This window comes from Emydura macquarii, unplaced genomic scaffold (genome assembly GCF_026122565.2).
Source record: "Emydura macquarii macquarii isolate MOO-44397 ecotype Brisbane River unplaced genomic scaffold, CSIRO-AGI_Emac_v2 contig_3530, whole genome shotgun sequence".
Classification (NCBI taxonomy): Eukaryota; Metazoa; Chordata; order Testudines; family Chelidae; genus Emydura; species Emydura macquarii.
In genome coordinates, this window is record NW_027133667.1 from 11,084,958 (window position 1) to 11,104,679 (window position 19,722).

Below are 19,722 nucleotides of genomic sequence, written 5' to 3' on the forward strand. Positions count from 1 at the left end.
CACCAGGTTCTGTACTGCAGCACACTATCTCCTTCACATCCAGGGTTTCAGAAGCCTATGTAGGTAGTGTCCCATGCCCCACAAATATAAAATGTGGAGAGTAGGGTGCAGAGAGTAAACTTTCATGCTAGGTAACAGTGGCTCCTGCGGAGAGAGACAGCATGCACAATTCACTATGTGTTCCATGGAAAGCTGGACTGAAATTCTGTGGCCTGGTCTCTGGATTCTGCAGGGTTCCAATGTGGCAAACTGGAAATTCTGCAGCAGCTTCAGATAAGTTTTAAAAAATTGAGATTCAGAATTAAATTTGAAAAACAATAGTCAATACAGTAGCCAATCTGGGAGACACTTTGGATTCTGGAGAAAATACATTTGTTTCTTCTTCGAGTGCTTGCTCATGTCGATTCCATTCTAGGTGTGTGCATGCCTCCATGCATGGTTACCAGAATTTTTTTTTCCCTTTAGCAGTATCCGTAGGGCTGGCTTCAGCACCCCCTGGAGTCCCACGCACATGCTGCAGTATATGAGGCGTCACCAGCCCTATGCCCTCTCAGTTCCTTCTTTCCGCCACTGACGGTTGCTGGAACTTCGCTTGCTACTGCAAGTGCTTTGGTTCCCGTTTTTTATAGTTAGCGATTAGGTTAATTAGGTAGTTCCTTTGTTAATTAAGCACTGTAGTTAGTCAGTCAGTTAGTGTTAAGTGTTAGTCCCGTTAGGGACTTCTGCCTGGGAGTGGGATATGCTCTGGTCTCTAGGCTTCAAGTCCTTCCCAGTCAGAGACCCCCCTCGACAGTTGCTTAAAGTGTTTGGGGGAATCTCACAGGAAGGATTTGCAAGGGCTTCAGGCTGAGAACTCAAAAAGAGAGGGAGATCTGTCTGAAAGCCTTTCTCATGAAAGTGGCACTGAGGCCGGCTTCAGAACGGCCATATTCCGCCTTGGGGCCAAGTACATCATTGGTGCAGAGTACCCGCCCGTGAGGCATCACAGCACCACCTTTCTTCCCCATCAAGAAAGCAGGCGCAGCAGCTCCTGGACAAGGACCACTCCCCTGCACCGAAGACCAGGGATGTGGGGTCAAGTGAGGGCCCCACATTGGGGCACCCAGAGCAGGACTCACCCTTTAGGGCTCCTAGCCCTCCGAAGGAGCCACCTCCAACTTTGGAGAGCGGAAGGGGGACCCTCCAGCTCACAGTACCATCAACACCTGAGGCACTTCAGGCAGTGAGACCTGATGGTTCTCCCCTTGCTGCCCACTCCTAAGCCTGCTCCAACACTGGGAAGAGATAAGGCTCTGATTTCAGAGGGGAAGCCCATGATGGGATCCCCTTATTGGCTGCATCAGTCACCTGAGCCTCGAGGTGTATGGCCTCGGAACCGATCTCTGAGGAGACGATCTCTGTCGTCGAGATGCAGATCCATGGGATCGCGCTCACTGGGTTGATCGCGGACGACCAAGCGATACCGTCCAAGGTCTCTGGGTCAAAGATGGTCTCCAGTGAGCGAACGCAGCCGATCTCGGTCTCCAGCACGGAGGTCAATGCAGCACTGAACCTGCTGTCCAGCAGCAAGGTCCCCAACGGCGGAGTGGCGCTGTTCCCAGTCCCTGGCACCAACAAACTCTCCCGTGGCAGTTAGATGTTGAAGCCGGTCACCGTCATCAAAAGGCTCGCCTGGAGCCAATCAGCACCAGTATAGATCTCCAGCATCAGGGCACTCTTCTGCTTCCTGACATGAGTTCCCACTGTCCCATCACCAGTCCTCGAAGTCCCATTCCCCGACACCCCATGCACTTCATTGTGCCGCAGACCACAATGGGTGTAAGGGGTCAAGGGCCTGTCACTGTCACCTAGGCGCCGGCAGGAGTTGCCATAAGACAGCTGGAGGGAGTCAGCAGGAGCCCTGCCATGGCTCTCGGCTAGTGACTCTTACTCGTCAGGAGAAGACAGGCCCGCTGTCAATTCCAGCCACCACCACAACCAAAAACCCGAGACCAAGGTCCCAAGACCCTCACAATCAGGTTGGCCCCAGGGTCAGTGGCCCACGCAATGGCCATATTGGAACTCCTGGGGGTTCCCCGTGGCTCCAGGCCCATATTCCTATGAGTCATTGGAGAAATGATCAAAGATCCTCTTCATCCCAGTCGATGCGACCATGGTGAGCCCATCTGTCCCGCTGGATGATTTTAGAGCCCACAAGGAGCTCCTTTAAGAGGGTGGCCTCTAATTTGGGCTTGAAAGTGGAGGAGCTTAAAGAAACCACAGCAGCCACTGATGTCCCGGCAGCCACGGTGCTAGCCCAGGTCGCCCTGCCAGTTCATGATGGGGTTTTCAAGTTGGTTAAGGGCCTGTGGCAAGCCCCATCGTCACTGCCACCAACCTCCAAAAGGGCTAAGACAAAATACTACATTCCTGCGAAGGGATTTGAATATCTTTTCACTCACCTTTCACTGGGATCTTTAGTGGTGGTGGCTGCAAACGAGTGGGACAGGCAGAGTCAGTCCAGCTCCACGCCAAAAAACAAGGACTACAAAAAGTTGGACTTGTTTGGCAGGAATGGTTAGTCTACGGCAAGCCTTGAGTTTAGAATTGCTAATCAGCAGGCATTGTTAGGGAGGTACAATTACAACCTATGGGACTCCCTTAAGCGCTTTGGCAAGGCTTTTCCTCAAGAGCAAGTGCTGGACCTTACATCCTGGAGGAAGGTAAAACAGTGGCCAGAGCCACCATGCAGACAACCTCGGACACAGCAGACTCCGTGGCAAGAGGTATGACTTTGGCTGTGCTCATTCGCTGGTGCTCATGGCTACAATCGTTCGATCTGTCCCAAGAAGTGCAGCAATCCATCCAGGATCTTCCGTTCCATGGGAGCGCACTTTTTTCGAACCAGATGGACTTCACAGGTTGAAGGACTCAAGGGCCACTCTGCATTCGCTGGGCCTTTATACACCCCATGCCTCGAGAAGGGAGTTCTGCTCTCAGTAGTAACAGCCCAGATACCCGGCTCCACGCTTTGGTGCATACAGAAGGAGAGAGAGGGATAGGCATTTCAGAAGGCACTGACAGGCTCTGTCCTCATCATCAACTGGGCCCCTCCCGGCGCTCCAGTGGACAGTGCCAGCCGTTTTGACAGTGCACCTGAGGATGGCTTCCTAGTTTCCAGTCAGGATCTTCCTTCCCTGCACTTCCTGAACTGCCTCGCTCCCTTCCTTCCTGAGTGGGCTCGCATTACATCGGACCATTGGGTCCTTGAAATCATCGCAGTGGGCTACACCCTAGAGTTCTCCCCCGCCCACCCCACAATCCTCCTTCCCCATCCCTCTTCAGGGACCCCCTTTCATGGGCAACTCCTGCAAGAGGTGGAGAGCCTCCTCAAAGTGGGGGCTGTGGAGGAAGTCCCATCAGACATGAGGGGAAAGGGGTTCTGTTCCCGGTACTTCCTCATCCCCATGGCAGAAGGAGGGCTCAACCCATTTTAGACCTGCGCGGGTTGAACCAGGTACCTCAAAAGGCTCTAGATCCGCATGGTCTCCCTAGTCTCCATTATCCCCTCTCTGGATCCAGGAGACTGGTATGCCGCCCTCGAACTGAAGGATGCATATTTTCATATTACAATATTTCCCAGGCACAGACGTTTTCACCGATTTATAGTGGGTTATTCCCATTTCCAGTTTACAGCCCTCCCCTTTGGCCTGTCTTCTGCCCCATGGGTATTTACAAAGTACATGGCGGTCATAGCTGCACATCTCCGACGACAGGGCATGCAAATTTACCCGTATCTGGACAACTGGCTGATCAAAGGCAGGTCCCAGTCTCTGGTCAACACCAGTCTTGGTACAGGCCATCTGTCATCACCTAGGCCTGCTGGTGAACAAAGAGAAGTCCATGCTAGTACCAGTTCAGAGAATAGAATTCATCAGGGTCGTTCTTGACTCCACGGAAGCCAGGACTTTTCTGCCACAGCCTCGGTTTGAAGCCATGTCAAGCCTTATCACGCGCCTTTGCACATATCCTCCTTACAACGGCCTGGACTTGCTTGCAGCTGATGGGCCACATGGCAACTTGCACATACGTGGTATGCCTCACGCGTCTAAGACTCAGACCACTCCAGTCATAGCTGGCTTCAGTGTATGCCCTGAGGAGACACTCCTCGGATAGAGTGGTCACCATTCCCCCGCAGGTCTTCTCCTCCCTAGGTTGGTAGTTAAACCCCTGGTCAGTCACGTGAGGGATGCCTTTCAAAGAACGGGTTCCCTCGGTCACCTTGATATTGGATGCTTCAGGCCTGGGAAGGGGGATACATATCAGCTCCAATCACAGTACCCAAGGGACCTGGGCAAAGGAGGGGACTGCAGGTTGCCCATAAATATCAGGGAGCTCAGGGTGATATGGTTGGCATGTGGAGTGTTCCTTCCCCTTTTGACAGGCAAGGTGGTCCAGGTTCTGATGGACAACACTGCTGCAATGTATTATATCAACAGGCAGAGCAGGGCCTGCTTCCCAGCCCTGTGCCAGGAGGCAGTGTATTTGTGGGACTTCACGATAAGATGCTATATATGCCACAGAGGACTGCCTCAACAGATCCTTACCTCGCCACGAATGGTCTCTCCAGCCAAAGGTGGTTAACATGATCTTTCGAAAGTGGGGGTTTCCCCAACTGGACCTCTTCACTTCTGAACTGAACAAGAAATGCTGTCAATTATGCTCTATTTGCGGACTCGGTGAAGGGGCGCTGTCTGATACTTTTCTTCTTCCATGATCAGGGACTCTTATGTACACTATGTGCCCATACCGCTGATTCACAAGGTCTTGTTAAAAATCAAGAGGGACAAGGCGGATGTCACCCTGATAGTGCCCGCTTGGCCGCGGTAACATTGGTTCGCAGTATTGCTAGAGCTGTCGGTTGCTCCCCACCCCCTTGCTAGAGTTGTCATGTTGTCACAACCTCCTCTCCCAGGACCAGAGGTGGCTGTTGCATCCAGACCTGGAGTCTCTACACTTGATGGCATGGAGGCGGAGTGGCTGAACCCGGAGGAGCAAGCTTGTTCTTCTCAGGTGCAACAAATTCTAATGAGTAGCAGAAAACCCTCCACTAGAGCATCGTATCTAGCCAAGTGGAAATGGTTTACCTGCTGGGTGTCATCCCAGGGAGTCTTGGCCCAGCAGGCTTCGATCCAGACTATTTTAGACTACCTGTTACACCTTAAACTCCAAGGCCTAGCTATCACCTCATTGAAGGTGCATCTGATGGCTTTTTCTGCCTTTCATCCCGCAATTCAAGGGAAATTGTTTTTTTCCCATGTCATGGCAGTTAAGTTCCTGAAGGGCATAGAGAGGCTCTACCCTCAGGTTAGGGATCCATTACCTCCCTGGGATCTAAATCCAGTTCTCTCCAGGCTCATGGGGGCCCCATTCAAGCCCATGGCAACTTGTCCATTGTTGTTGCTGTCCTGGAAGGTGGCCTTCCTGGTAGCAATTACCTCAGCTAGAAGGGTATCAGAGATTAGAGCACTTACCTCAGAGCCGCCTTACACAGCCTTCTATAAGGATAAGGTCCAATTGCAGCCTCACCTGGCCTTCTTGCCCAAGGTCATTTCCTAATTTCATTTCAATCAAAATATTTTCCTGCCCGTTTTTTCTTTCTGAAGCCTTATGCCTCGAAAGAGGAATGATGATGGCACACACTCGACGTACGTAGAGCCCTAGCGTTTTACATCCAACGGAGAAAACTGTTCCGTAAGTCCATGCAGCTTCTCATGGCAGTGGCCTTTAGGATGAAAAGCTCACCTGTCTCTACTCAGCGGATCTCCTCTTGGATAACCTCCTGCGTTAGGTTCTGCTACGAGCAGGCAAAGGTCCCTCTTCTGGGAATTGTCGCAGCCCATTCTACCAAAGTGCAGGCTTTGTCGTTGGCGTTTCTGGCACAGGTGCCCATTCAAGACGTATGTAAAGCCCCTACTTGGTCATCAGTGCACACTTTCACCTCCCGCTATGCCATCATTCAACAGGCGTGGGACGAAGCCAGCTTCGGCAAAGCAGTGCTGCAAACGGCTCATCGAAAAGCTCCTAACCCACCTCCAAGGTATTGCTTATGAGTCACCTAGAATGGAATCGACATGAGCAAGCACTGGAAGAAGAAAAGACGGTTATTTACCTTGTAACTGTTCTTCGAGATGTGTTGCTCATGTTCATTCCATGACCCCACCCCACCCCCCGTCCCTGCTGTTGGAGTTGATGGCATGAAGGATCTGAGGGGGGCGTAGGGCCGGCAGCGCCTTATTACTGTGGCAGGTGTGCAGGACTCCAGGAGGCGCCAGAGCCGGCCTTACCAATACTGCTAAGGGAAAAAAAATTCTGGTAACTATGCACGGAGGCACACGCACACCTTCAAGATGTGTTGCTCATGTCCATTCCATTCTAGAACAACAGTTACAAGGTAAGTAACCGTCTTTTCCGCTGAAATGCTCAATGGTGAAATACGTGGAAGTGACACTCTGTTGAGGTAAATGAGGCAATTCACACCTGTGAGCTAATCTTTCAGGCTCTCTACAGACTCAAAACCAGCACTGCATTGTCCATTATCTTCACTGGAAACATAAACCAAAATTTTAAACCATAGTGCCTAAAATTAGGCTTCTAAAATCATATTTAGGGGAAGATTTTTAAAAGCAAAATTGAAGAAAGGTGCCTAACAACCCTTTGTGCCTTTGCAAATCTCCCCCTAAAAAAGTAGCCTGATTTTTCACAGAAATTCTAGCTGCCTGAACTGGCTGCTTTTTATTTAGGCTCATAAAAATTGATTTAGGAGACTCACTTTGGCATCTAGGCTTGAAAATTTGCCCATAATTTTTTTAATGAGAGCTTAAATTCTGGAACACAGTTCTGCTGCAGAGGGGAGTTGGTAGCAAATCTGCAGCTGTGAAATCACCAAACACACAGAGCCCTGAGTATGCACCTGGGAAAGCAGGCTAGGCTCTTGGTTTTCAGAGTTGTGCTTTGGTATCCTTGACTCTTACCAGTTGCAAACAAGTGCCTCCTACTTCTGTCCTTCTGTGTTCCCATAAACCTTATATTTTGAGGTGGAACTAAGCAGCAGAGCTCCCTGTTGATCAGGGCTTGGCTTATCATTTGTGGGACAAATGAAAGTCAGAGATCCAGGTTATGTGGCATTTTCCCTCTGCTGGTGGATGGAGTGGGCAGTGAGTTCTTCCTTCCCCTCCATCACTAGAAGAAGATCAGACTGGGTTGAGAGTTGTAGACCTCAAGTATTCAATTGGCTTGTATATGTTTGAAGCTGGGACAGCCTGCTGTTGATCTTCTGCAGACTCAACAATCCAATCTGCCAAGTCAAGCTTAGAGAGAAACAAGGTAACGTCAGAAGAACATCACCGTCAACAAGGGTATTTCAGCTAATGGAACCCAGGGTGAGGTCATAGGAGATGGATATCTTTGGTGGAGGGGTCTGTGACTGTGAACCTCTCTACTTCCAGAGATCAGTAGGAAATGAAAACTTACCTCTTTAGAGCTTAGTACCCATCTCCCCTCTTTGCACATACCTTCCCTCAGCACAGGCTACAGAATAGTCCTTTCCCATTAGAAAGCTTTGTCCTAGAATGATCCATAAAAACATGACTTGAATTGAGAAGATAGTCCACACTTAGAAGTGATATACTGCTTTTAATTATTGCTTAGTGTCTAATTACTTTGGTGATGGCTGCACTGAAACCAAGGGCTCCACCCTTCTAAAGTGGACTAAAAAGTGTCTGATTTCTAATGAGAAAATGTGTGTCTAACATTCTGAATTTAAGTGCAGCGTTTCTGTGCAAAGCTCTAACAATGTGTCTTTTTGCTGCAGACTGCAGGGATTCTGTGATGAAAAGAACCGTGCCATGTATGCAGACCGGTAAAGTGGGTTTGTCTGTCTGTTACAGAAGTGGGACCTGAGGGGTGGCCTTCTTTGAGTGCTTCTGAAAGCTTTTGTAATTCTGCAATATTTGTACTACTTGTAGGCAGCCTGTGGGAGCCCAGTATTGATGGCAAAAGTCTAGCTGTCAATTCTCTGTTGGTGAGTTTTAGCCCTGGGGTGGAGTCAGCCCAATACCGGATCCATGTGACCAGTTTCTCAGATGAGGAGAAGCAATGTATGGGGACCACACATGATATTTCTGAGGTAAGCACCTTCACTCTTGCATCTCTGCTGACACAAACAAAACTCCTTTTCCACATTGGCTCAACAATCAGCAGGAGCCCCAACCCAGGGAGAGCTCATGAATACAGCGGTTATTTCCTAAGAACTATTTCTGTGATTTTTTAAATTTACTTGTGGAGTTTTACTCCTAGAGGGCTGGAAAGTGAAGGATCAAGTTTCAGAGAAGAGCCACACGAATAATTAAAGAATTAGAAAATATACCTAATTTTGAGGACTTAAGTAGCTCAACCTGTTCAGTTTAACGAAGAGATTAAGGGGGGCTTGATCGCTCTAGAAGTACCTACATGGGGAATAAAAATTTAAGAGGGCTCCTCAGTCTAGCAGACGAAGATCCAATGGTTGGAAGTTGAGGCTAGACAAATTCAAACTAGAAACAAGTTGCACATTTTTAACAGTGAGGGTAACTAACCACTGGGACAATTTACCAACAGTTATGATGTATTCTCCATCGCTGGCAATTATTTAAATCGAAGTTGCGTGTTTTTCCTAAAATATATGCTTTAGTTCTATTAGGAATGAATTCAGAGAAGTTCTGTTGCCTGTGTTACACAGAAGATTAAACTAAATGATCAGTGGTCTCTTTTGGCCTTATATTTTATGAAGTTTAACTCTTAAAAGAAGAACCCCAAATAGCAGCGCTTGAGTCTACCTGTCCTGGGGAACTCGAGAAAAATACTCCCTGAAAATTTACGCTAGTTCCCATCCTCACAGCAAGGGTGTATCTAGCAATTGTGTATGTGTAGATTAGCCAGTCTGTCCTATTTCTTCCATCCCCAGCATCCCTCTTACTTTCATTGTAGGGTGACTAATGTGGCACATACAGCTAAAGCTATCTGGCAGATGTATAAGGCCCAATTTAGAAACAAAAAGGCTCTGCCAGGTGTCAAAAGGGATATTGTCCCCAAAGGTATCAGTCATATTCCATAGACCCATAGAGATCAATCACTTGCCTATTCTAATGCCCCAAGCAGTAGTGTAAAGACAGCTGTATTTACTTTGAAATGAAACAAAAGTTTGCACATTAAATGTTTAATCTTTGCATATTAGATAATTTAGTAAACACATTAAGGCTGTTTAGTACCATTTTAACTTTGGGAGTCTCTGACTTAAGTGCATAACCACACAATCTTAATACCAGAGCTGGGCAAAATTTTTGACTGAATTTTTCACCACAAAATTTCAAACTTGACAATAACAAAACATTTTGCAAATTTGTGTCAACTTTGAATTATTTCAAGTTTAAAAAAAAAAAAAAACCCTCCAAAAAATCAAAACATTTTGTTTTGATGCTTTCTAAACAAAATGTTTTGATATTTTTTATTCAAAATGACTTTTGAAAGGTCCTATAATTTTATTTTAAAATAAACATTTTAAAAAAATGCTCAAATCAAAATAAAATGTTTTATTTGACCTGAAACCATTTTTTCATTTTTTTTCAGAATTGCCAGGAAACAAAATGTTGCTTGCCCATCTCTACTTAATACTCCCTTAATTGAATAAATGATTATAACATGTATGTCCCACTGTGCTGTGAGACCCTTAGTATATTATTCTTCTGTAGGGCTGCCCTATGGCTGATCTCCACTCCTATTAAAGTCTCTTACACACTCTCTCTCTGCCTAGCACCATAACATCTTGAGAATGGAAGCAATGGGAGTATATGGTCACATTTCCCCTCCCTTCTTGAGAAGTTTATGCCATTTTCTTCTGCCTTCCCTCGTAATCCTTTTGTCTGTTGGTCTCTGCAGAGTGGACTGCAGCACCGTGTGAATGTCACTGTCAAAATTGAAAAAAACTTAAAAGTCTGTTGCAGATACCAAGTACAGGTAGGATCTAAATTCTTTTCACTCTGTGTAGGGGAAGGGGTGGTGAACAATCTGTGAATATTAAGTAGTTAGTACAACATGGAGCTCTGTCTGTGACTAATCCCTAATTGCCCATATATCAGGATATGTTATGTCCACTTCTGAAAGAACATCTTTACATGTAGATGAAGTCTCTATAGACAGTAGTTCGTCCAAACATCATTTTTCCCATACTAATCGCTTCTGAGGGAGACTGGGACTGACATAGCTGTAGGCACCCCTAATGACCAGTTCCTGTCTGTGTATATACAGTAGTCCCAGAATCCTCAATCCTTTAAGAGAGAAATTAGGATTATAATCTTTGCAATGGGGGACAGGGTAAAGCAAGGCACAGAGTTACTTCCAGAACTGTTTTCTGCTTTCCTGATTTGTTTCAACTCCAGATCCAACCATTCTTTGCCAGTTGTGGCACCGACTGTCTGAGACATTCAGCCGTCATCCCATGTCCCTCAGCTGCTCCAAGTGAGAACTCCTTTCCTCTGTATTAAATTTGCATTATTTTATAGGTAACAGCTGAGCCTTGATCTAACTTTGTTCTATATTTGATTCCTTTACAGCTGCAACTCCTGCAGGTAAAACAATAACTCATTCCTATTCCTGTTGAAATCTTCCTTTGTGGCTATTTTCCTCTACATGTAATATAGAATAATAAACTAACTGTGCTTGCATGTGAGATTATTCCAAGTAGTCACTCTGCCACAGGCTTTAGATGTGTTCAGTCGGTTGCGGGGCATTCTTTATGATCAGTGTGAAGTTACCCATAAGACACGGTACATCTGATTTGCAGATCAGTAAGGTTTAATGTGTAAGGATTTCTTAATTAGTTCAATACAAACCCAACAATTAACTACAACATATCATACTCACTAGACCCAAAGAGTTATATATTCACTCAAGAGGCTGCATACAGGAACAGCTTGCTTCAGGAGCCCTGCCAGGGGATTAGGCCACCAGCATCTCCTGTGAAATCAGGCAGCGATTAAGTGTGCCTTCTTACCTGGGTGGTGGCTTTTTGTACTTTTCTGTACACATAGTCCTTTCATTAGCTTATCTTGGGTGACGTTCTTATGTCCTTCACTTTCTCTATACTTCATTGTTAATACTAACTACATATTTATGTTGTTACCATTATAATTGGAGCAAAACAACATCTGGCAGTGGAAGAGGCAGTGGGAAAGAATGTGCTTTAATATAAAATGTATAAAGTCTTGTCCTTGCTCATCTTTATCTATATGCAACTATAACCTAACAAACTAAAATCCACACTGTTTACTATTTACTATGGGGTGCAGAAAATGTGATACCACAAGATTACTCATCACTCTATTGGTCTCTACCAATTTTAAAAAGCAACCAGGCTGCTGAGGCTAGGCCTCCAACTGTGGTCAAGCAACTCACCACTGGTCAGGCAATTCAGGCCAAGCTAGGCCTCCAATGACTCCAGAATGCAGAAATCTAAAAGAGCTGCCTTATTCTGTATTAAAAGAGAGAGCTTGTATATAATATGGATCTTTTATGAAAGAAACTACTTGTTTAGAAGTATGTCACTTAAAAGCAATATATTGGCAGCAGGAGCGTGACTTACATTCTGTTTTGCTCAAAAGTTTGAATTTACACAGTAAAAGAAGCTTGTGACATACCAGGGTACAATCCAGACTAATGAGCAACTGTCACCCCTGACTAGCAACATCAAGTGCCTTACACTGAAGTAGCTCACAAACAGCCTTCCAGCACGCAAGCCACACCTGTTTGTCTGTGTGTAATGGTAGCCTGCTAGCCACACTTGGGTTACGCTCTGCCTCTCATCAGCCTTGATTATTTATGCTGCAAGGTGACCCCAACACACTTCCAGTTTTAGATTTTCCCCCAGAAATGCATGTCCTCTTCTGCCCCGCCCTCTCCTGGACAGTATAATTTGTATTTGAAGTCCGTTATTTCTTTAAAGGGCATAATACACACACAACTTGCCTTCCCAAATGGAGTTTCCAAGACACTTCAGTTGAAACATTGGATTAGATAAAACAAGTTTATTAACTGCAAAGAGAGATTTTAAGTGAGTACAAGTAATGAGGCATAAGTCAGAGATGGTTACAAGAAAAATAAAGACAAAATGCAACTGGTGCCTAATTTAATAAAATATGTTAAATTCAAAGTAATTTTCTCACCCTAGTCTTACTGACCAAACTTCTTAGGTGAGGATCCCTTCTCCCAGAATCCAGTGAATGCTTCCTTTCTCACTTCAGGTGCTGGGAAGGGAGTGGGTGGGCCTGTTTGCCTTTCGTTTTTATAGTTTCAGACCCCTCTTGAAAAACATTTCCAGCTAGATACCAGGAGACAAAAGGTCTATGTGGAAGGATGTTCCCTGCTACTTTTTTTTTTCACCTGTTGGAGCTTCTTTTGTTTCCATTCCTACTTCATGATTCTGTTTACTGCTTAAATACAAATTAAGCAGAACACACATTCCTTTGTTTAAGACAAACCTATTTGCCAACTTCTGTTTGGAACATGTGTTAATAACACCACACAATGGAATCTTATAACTTTCACTGTTGCCACACATTTTATCAGGACAATACTGATCAGCTAATTATGATGCCTTATGAGACATGCCTTATACAAAAATTATTAGTCATGTGTAAATTGTGGGTATATTGTCACAGCTTGTCATGTATATTTAATACATGTGTGTGTAGTTTGGCTGGTCATTTCTAGTGATTAAAACCCTCTTAAGCAGGCTGGGATAGCTCAAGCAACTAAATAAAACTTTTTCCCAAGTTTCCAAAATAATTTTCTTTGGGGTGAACAAACATAAGACTCTTCATCCCAAAGGAGTTTTTAAAAAATTCAGACAGTTAAGCATCTAAAAATAGGAGTTTAATCATTCTCAGCCATAATTGCAGTGTTACTACTGTGGTGCTATAATGAGGAATTAGTGGGTTTCCACCTTCCTAGTACTTTTGGGCAGGGTGCTGCTGTCCAGCTGACTTCTGCTATTCAGTACAGCATTTTGTCGCTGGATGAGACTCCTTGGACATGTAAAACTGTCTCTCATACTATTCTTATTGTGCCATAGATGATCCAGTTATGTGGCTATACTGGTGTATCACTGGCATCTGCATTTTACTGGTGGGATCAGTCATAGCTGGTGCTATTTACATGACCCGAAGACAAGTAGGTAAGTACAATGTCAGCTGGGGAGTGAAAGACTCAGAGGCACACTTGTGCCACTCCCTCATTTCTCTTCATTTCCTTTCCTGAATCCCTTTGTGATGCTCTGCCATCACGGAACTGCCAGTACAAACTTTTTCCTTCAGCCTGTGTCACAGAGCTCATGTAATATACTAATACAAAGCAACCCTATCTTTTTCCAAACATCCAGTTAACTGAAGGAAGGTCTATTATGTCTCCTCGAGTTCCACTGACTGAGGTTCCATTCTTGGCGAATCTTAACTCCAGAGAATTGGGGCTTCCCTGTTCCATGCTGCGTATTTTCTATGTTCACACAGGACTGAAGCTAAGTTTCTGCAGAGCTGCTTCTCCAGGTCTACTCCTCTGTAACATGGGAGCCCTGCAGAACTGAAACTCATTATTTATCCAAACTACTGATGAAATGGGATCTTGAGGGCTCTGTAGAAACAAGTTCTGCTGAAATATTTTGCATTTATGTAGCACTTTCCAAAGATCTCAAAGTCCTTTACAAAGATTGTGACTTGTCCAAGGTGAAACAGTGAGCAAGTGGTAGAGCTGGGACTAGAACTGAGGTCTCCTGGTTTCTAGTCCCTTGTGCTAACCAGTCAACAATTGTCACAATGATACAACACAACTCTCTGTGATTATTTTTGTCTGGGAGGAGAGCAGTGATGACACACATTCTGAAAATGAAGTTTAATCCTCACTCAAATTTAACATGTGTAACGTATTTGTGAGGTGGAGGTGGAAGATAGGTTGGCAATTACAGTTCTTCTGTTTCTGAAGGAGCTAGGTTTGGCAGGTGTGTTTTTCCTTTTCGAGGCAGAGAATTGGATGGGTAAGAGAGGAGAAGATGACTGACTTTGGGTGCAGCTCCTCTGCTCTTTAGGGGAGAGGTGCAGTGAGGTAGACTGTGTAGCTGGCTATGGAAGAGACTTTGAGTGGACTCATTAATCTTCAGTCAGTGCTTTTCATTAGGTTAGCTACCAGAGATCCCCCTCCAGAAGGTGTTGGGTCTCTGACTCCTAACCTGGTCTTTGAAGGGCACACTCGTTCTAAAAACATAATTTAAATGTCTAGATTTGACCATTTATTTTTTCCTCATTCAGGCTTCCATCATGGGAAATGCAGCAGCAGTAGCATGCACCCTGGTAAGAGATCCTTTCTGTGCTGTAGGAGAGTCTATAAGGTCACACGAACTCCCCTTTACGCTGCACATTCTAGGAACCTACCTTAACTGTCTTTTGGGGATCTATACGGGGGTTATTTTGCTATTGATGTTTGATACCAAAATATTGCTCTGCAACCTTAAAGCTGTTCTCTTTAACCAAAAGTGACTTATGGGCCACGAGCAGCCTTGGTGTGAACCCAGATGTGACCCTTTTGCATTCACATAGGGAGCTGCTGCTTTATAAAATGAAATCCTTTAGAAACTATTGGTCTGCAAATGAGATGAGAATAGGGTGTGACTACATTTGTCCATCTGTCTCTCCTAGAATTAAGTTTGATTGCTTGAGGACCCTGTTAGGACAGGGAGCTCAGCTTTCCCTTGAGGGTCTGAGGAGTGCTTTTAGAGTTGCTTGGCTTTTTCACTATAGTAAAATGGTAGCTGAGAGGAAGCTCCTTTTTTTTACTTGTGAAAGAACATCAGGAGAGGGAGGAGGGGCTATGTCAGAAGTGTCCATGTCTCTGGCTTTGTCGAGGTTGGCTCTTGCCATGTAGTTATCTGTGTGGTGTATCCTTGATCAGTTAATTGCTTTTGGATTATTCAGATACTGTTTCAGCAAATGTTATTGGAATGCACAATTGTATTTTTTTTACTTTCTTTCAGAGCTGATGTCTCAAGAACTGCCTAGACCATCCCTGAGGTCCCGGAAGGTTTGGATTGTGTACTCTTCTGACCACCAACTCTATGTAGATGTGGTGCTGAAGTTTGCCCAGTTCTTGATCAGAGTCTGTGGTACTGAGGTAGTCCTGGACCTGCTGGAAACACGTCAGATTTCAGAGATTGGGGCCTTACCTTGGCTTACTCGACAGAAAAAGGAAATGGAAGAGCTGTCTTCGAAGATCATCGTTCTGTGTTCTCGGGGCACCCGGGCCAAGTGGCAGGCTATGCTTGGGAAGGAGGGAACAACTGTGTGTCTCAAACAAGATCAATTGCAGCCTACTGGAGACATGTTTACTCCAGCCTTGAATTTGATCTTGCCAGATTTCAAAAAGCCGGCTTGTTTTGGCATGTATATAGTCTGCTATTTTGAGGGCATAAGTGAGGATAAGGATATTCCTGACCCATTCAATGTCACATCCAAGTACCAGCTGATGGACAGATTTGAGGACATTTACTTCCTGATCCAGGATATGGAGAAGTTCGAACCAGGGCGGATCCATCAAATCCAAGAGATCACTGCTGAAAACTATGCTGAAAACTCCAGTGGCTGGAAGTTGAAAGAGGCAATACAGAAATTCCAGAAATGGCAGGCAGAGCACCCTGATTGGTTTGAAAGAGAGAACAAGTGCTCAGAAGATGAGGACCTGCAATCTCTGGACAGGGAAATATCGGAAGAATTAATGCTGGCTGAAGGGGTAATTATGAAACAGCAGTTGCATGTTAAAGAACCTGAATCCAATGACTGTTGCGCAATTATCCTCCACATGAATGAAGATGAGGGTGCAAGTTTTAAATTGCAGCCTCAGCTCAATCTACAGGGGGATCCAACTGTCCAGACCCTGATGATTCCTGCCGATGAGGCACCTCCAGTTCACATGGTGGAGCCAATCTCTCTTCCAGAAAGTAAAAATGCAACTAGTCATCAGGTGTTGACCAACACGGATTGGATGGAAAGAATCCCACTGCTGGAGACTAGTGTCCCCATGAGGAACAGCATCATCCTTTGTGATGATTTTGATGTCCCATCATCAGACGAGAGATCTGCAAACCACCTCCCAGATGAATTGAGGCAGCAGCTGGAGGGGTTAATGTACTCTCTGTACCAGCAAAGTGTCATTCCCTCTGAGCTAGCTCTCTGCCAAGAAGATGCTGAAGAGCAGCAACAGGTAGTCTTTAATAACCCATGCAAAGATCAGAGACAGTCAGTGCAGTCAGACCAGGGCTACATCTCCAGATGTTCCCCTTTGCCTCCTGATTATCCGGTGGAGGAGGAGGAGGAGGAGGAAGAAGAGGAGGACCAGGAACAGGAAAACAAGATGCCTCCTCAGTACCTCTCTCCAGAGGTCTTGGACAGTCTAAAGAGCCTCCAACAGAAGCTGCTTTTCCAGGAAATTCATCAGAAATCTAGCTGGGAGCACATGGGAGGGATGATGGACACAGGCCATTCTGCAGAGGACTCTTAGACTTTCTCTCCAGGACCATCTCATTTGAAAAAGAGGTGGAGGGTGGTAGTGTGAATAACTTCAGCACTCTTCTTCAAGCAATCCCCTCATCCTTGTAATGCAAGTGTCCAATGTTCTATTCAGTGGGAAATCTCTCACTAATGCATACCACTAGGAGGCAGACTTGCCAAGTGGATACCATATGGTCTACCTACATATACCTCTTAGAGCACAACTGTTGCCTCCCAATCTATCTCTGAATGGAGGAAGTTGACAGGAATATTAGTCCCCTGCATGTTCTGCAGAGGAATTGGTACTAAACCTGTTACTTCATAAGAAATCTATTGTGTGTAGAAATCATTGTGAACTAATTAGAGGCAAATTATTGTTGTCCATCAGGCTGCATCTCTCAGGATGCCTGTCACACCATCACTTCGGCTTGTTGCAGAGGACCAAAGTCATGGTTAGGGAGGAGAGAGTAAAGACTCTGATTCTGATATCAGAATCAAATAGCTAAGCTTTATGGTAAATGCTGTAGTAAATAACTTACACCTCAGATCACAGCCAGTGGTGACAGATCTGAATAGACCCACTTGTGTTAGTACCTGGGTGCAGGGATTTTCTAGTGCATTACACACACTGCCTGGCTGTGAAGCAGGATACCTGAGCAATAATTGGGATGAACATTTTTAAAAGTGGGTAGTTTTATCTCCTTGGTACTTTCCCCTCAATCCAGGATGAATGGAATACATTTGAAAAGCAGCAAAACCAAAAGAAACATAAGCTTGATGGACAGAAAATGGGATAGGAGCTTGCAATGCAATTACTGCAGAAAATATAACGTGTTCTGGGACTACATGCTTTCTTCACATCATAGATCAGGGAGGAAATGTGTTTTCTATGTTGCAGGATAGGTCCATCCAGAATATTGTGCCCATTTCTGGGCATGTCAATATCAAGAAGATTTCAAATTGGAGATGAGAAGAGCAGTAAACACAATTCAGGGTCTGAAAGATTGTTTGGGAGAAAAATTAAGTAGTAAAGATAGCTTGAACAGATGGTGCCTCAGGATGGGGATTATAACAAACAAATGAGAGATGCTAGCGTTTAACCAATGTAAAATGGTCCCTGGAATTGTAACTAGTATTAACGTAAATTTGAACAAAGGAAGTTCAAGTTAAAGCCTGAGAAACACTTCCTAAGAGTGGACTATGAAGTAGACTCTCACAAGTAGTGATGGAAACTCCGTCCATGGAGACATTTCAAAACTGGTTTTAACCGACTTGGAGAACATTTTTTGTAGTGAACAATCCAGCATTGGCCCCTGGGGGATGGGCTAGATAGGATTTCCTCTTCTATCCTATATGAAAAATAAACTATTTAAAGCTGGAGATAACTCCATGCACTATGGCAGCTTGTTCAACTCAGCCAACCAGAGAATGGCTTTTTGAGGAGTAAAAGCTTCCTAGTCAAACTGCCTTTTTTTTCCCTCTCCTCTTCTGGGATCATACAGGACTGCTACCTTGCTAATTGCACATGTCAGAGAACAAGATGTAACCTTATGTCTTGTGTTTACGTGAAACATTTTTCTATTCCAGAGAGGGCCAATTGATTTTTCTGATTTTCTTCAACCTATGCTAACTACATCTGAACAATTTCAAGTATTTTGTTTTTACGATTTATACGTTGGCTTTTCAAATGAAAGGTTTGAGTAGCTCATACTCCATCTACACTGCACCTTCTGACTATGCAGCCAATATTCTATTTTTGTAAGTGTTTGTATGTAGTTCTTTTCTAATTTGCTTTTTTTAATTAAAGGAATAATATACTTTCAGAAGATGCTCACACTGAAATGATTAAAGAATCTAGAATGTCATGCTTCCTTTGATTTTCACTCCAGGCCCCTTCCCCTTAGAACTCAAAACAAAGCACTGAAGTATGAAACTACCCCTCAGCCAGTCACCAAATGTCAAAACATTCAGGAAACAGGGTGCTATCTGGGATGAGTGAGAGGGAGGGAAACCCCTCATTGAAAGTGTGCCTTCCTCCCACAACTACTTGCCTCTAGCAGTCAAAATCTGTCTGTAGGATTGGCTTGTTGAATGTAGGACTGGCCGTCTGTTTGTGAGTGTACAGCCACGAAGCGTCAAACAGAAAAGTTCCTACAACTAACAGCTTGGGCCCAGGAGCTATCTTCATTTTATGTCTTGTGTAGGACCAAACACGTGGGCTGGGACTAAACACACACACAGCACTGAACTCAATGTGCTCTATAATCATTTATCCCTATGACCACTGAGCGGGAAATAAGTGTTATTTCTCTTAGGGATGGGGAAAGAAGGTCCAGAAGTGCTGTACCTAGTGAGCTCAGACTTCAAGTGCTACCTGAACTGTGTTCTTGACTTGCTTACATCCTTCTCAAGCCGTTGCCCTTTGCATTGAAATTTCTCATTGTGTTGTGAGGGAGGAAGTGAAGGTGGAAGAAAATCCATTGTCACTTTTAAGTAATCAAAGGGGGGGAGGGGACAGATAGTTTTGAGTGAATGTTTTAATGTAAACTGTTGGTAGTTAGTGTGTGAATGTATTCTGCAATAGCCAACTCCAATACACTAATAAGACACACAGGTGGTCACAAATGTCTAATTTTATTTTAAGAACAATCTCATTTATTTAAAAAATACAACCTCAGATTGATGCTAGTGGGGATGCCAAGTTTCCTTGTGCCACAGGCTGTCTTTCTCTAATTTCATGTTCCCCCCTTTCAGTTTACTAGCCTAATAAGTGGCCTGGACAGACCAGCTCCTCCCCTAACTGGTTGAATTCTGGTGCAAGGGTAATCTGCACACTGGTGTATGATAGAGAGCACTAGCAGCCTTGATCTTCATATGGCACATCTCGGTTTAGCAAAATCACTGACTTAAGACAGTAATAAGAATGCAAGAGTGTGTGAGTAGATGGGGAGGGTTGGGTGGTGGATTGGATGGGGGCATAATTTGCCAATTGTGTAGATATTCATTCTGCAGAAGGGGGTGGAGTTAAAAAGGGGAGTTGCAGAAAGCTATAGCAGGCTTATAAACAAAAATGTAAGAGCTTTAATAGTTAACGTAATTAAAAGTGGTAATACAGCTGCCA

The 19,722-nt window shown here is 44.7% G+C and overlaps 1 protein-coding gene across 2 annotated transcripts in view; it reads left to right on the plus strand.

The window, feature by feature from the left end:
* IL17RA (interleukin 17 receptor A) overlaps positions 1-19,153 on the plus strand; it is a 45,711-nt gene extending 26,558 nt beyond the window's left edge. The window contains exons 6-13 of one of the 2 annotated variants that reach the window (XM_067536269.1): positions 7,853-7,900; positions 8,007-8,167; positions 9,955-10,032; positions 10,455-10,533; positions 10,629-10,643; positions 13,145-13,246; positions 14,370-14,411; positions 15,092-19,153. In XM_067536269.1, the coding sequence (XP_067392370.1) occupies positions 7,853-7,900; positions 8,007-8,167; positions 9,955-10,032; positions 10,455-10,533; positions 10,629-10,643; positions 13,145-13,246; positions 14,370-14,411; positions 15,092-16,611 (2,045 nt within the window). In that variant the 3' untranslated portion in view covers positions 16,612-19,153. The remainder of the gene's footprint in view (positions 1-7,852; positions 7,901-8,006; positions 8,168-9,954; positions 10,033-10,454; positions 10,534-10,628; positions 10,644-13,144; positions 13,247-14,369; positions 14,412-15,091) is intronic. The other variant, XM_067536270.1, reaches the window with a different exon arrangement.
* Positions 19,154-19,722: the final 569 nt, after the last annotated feature.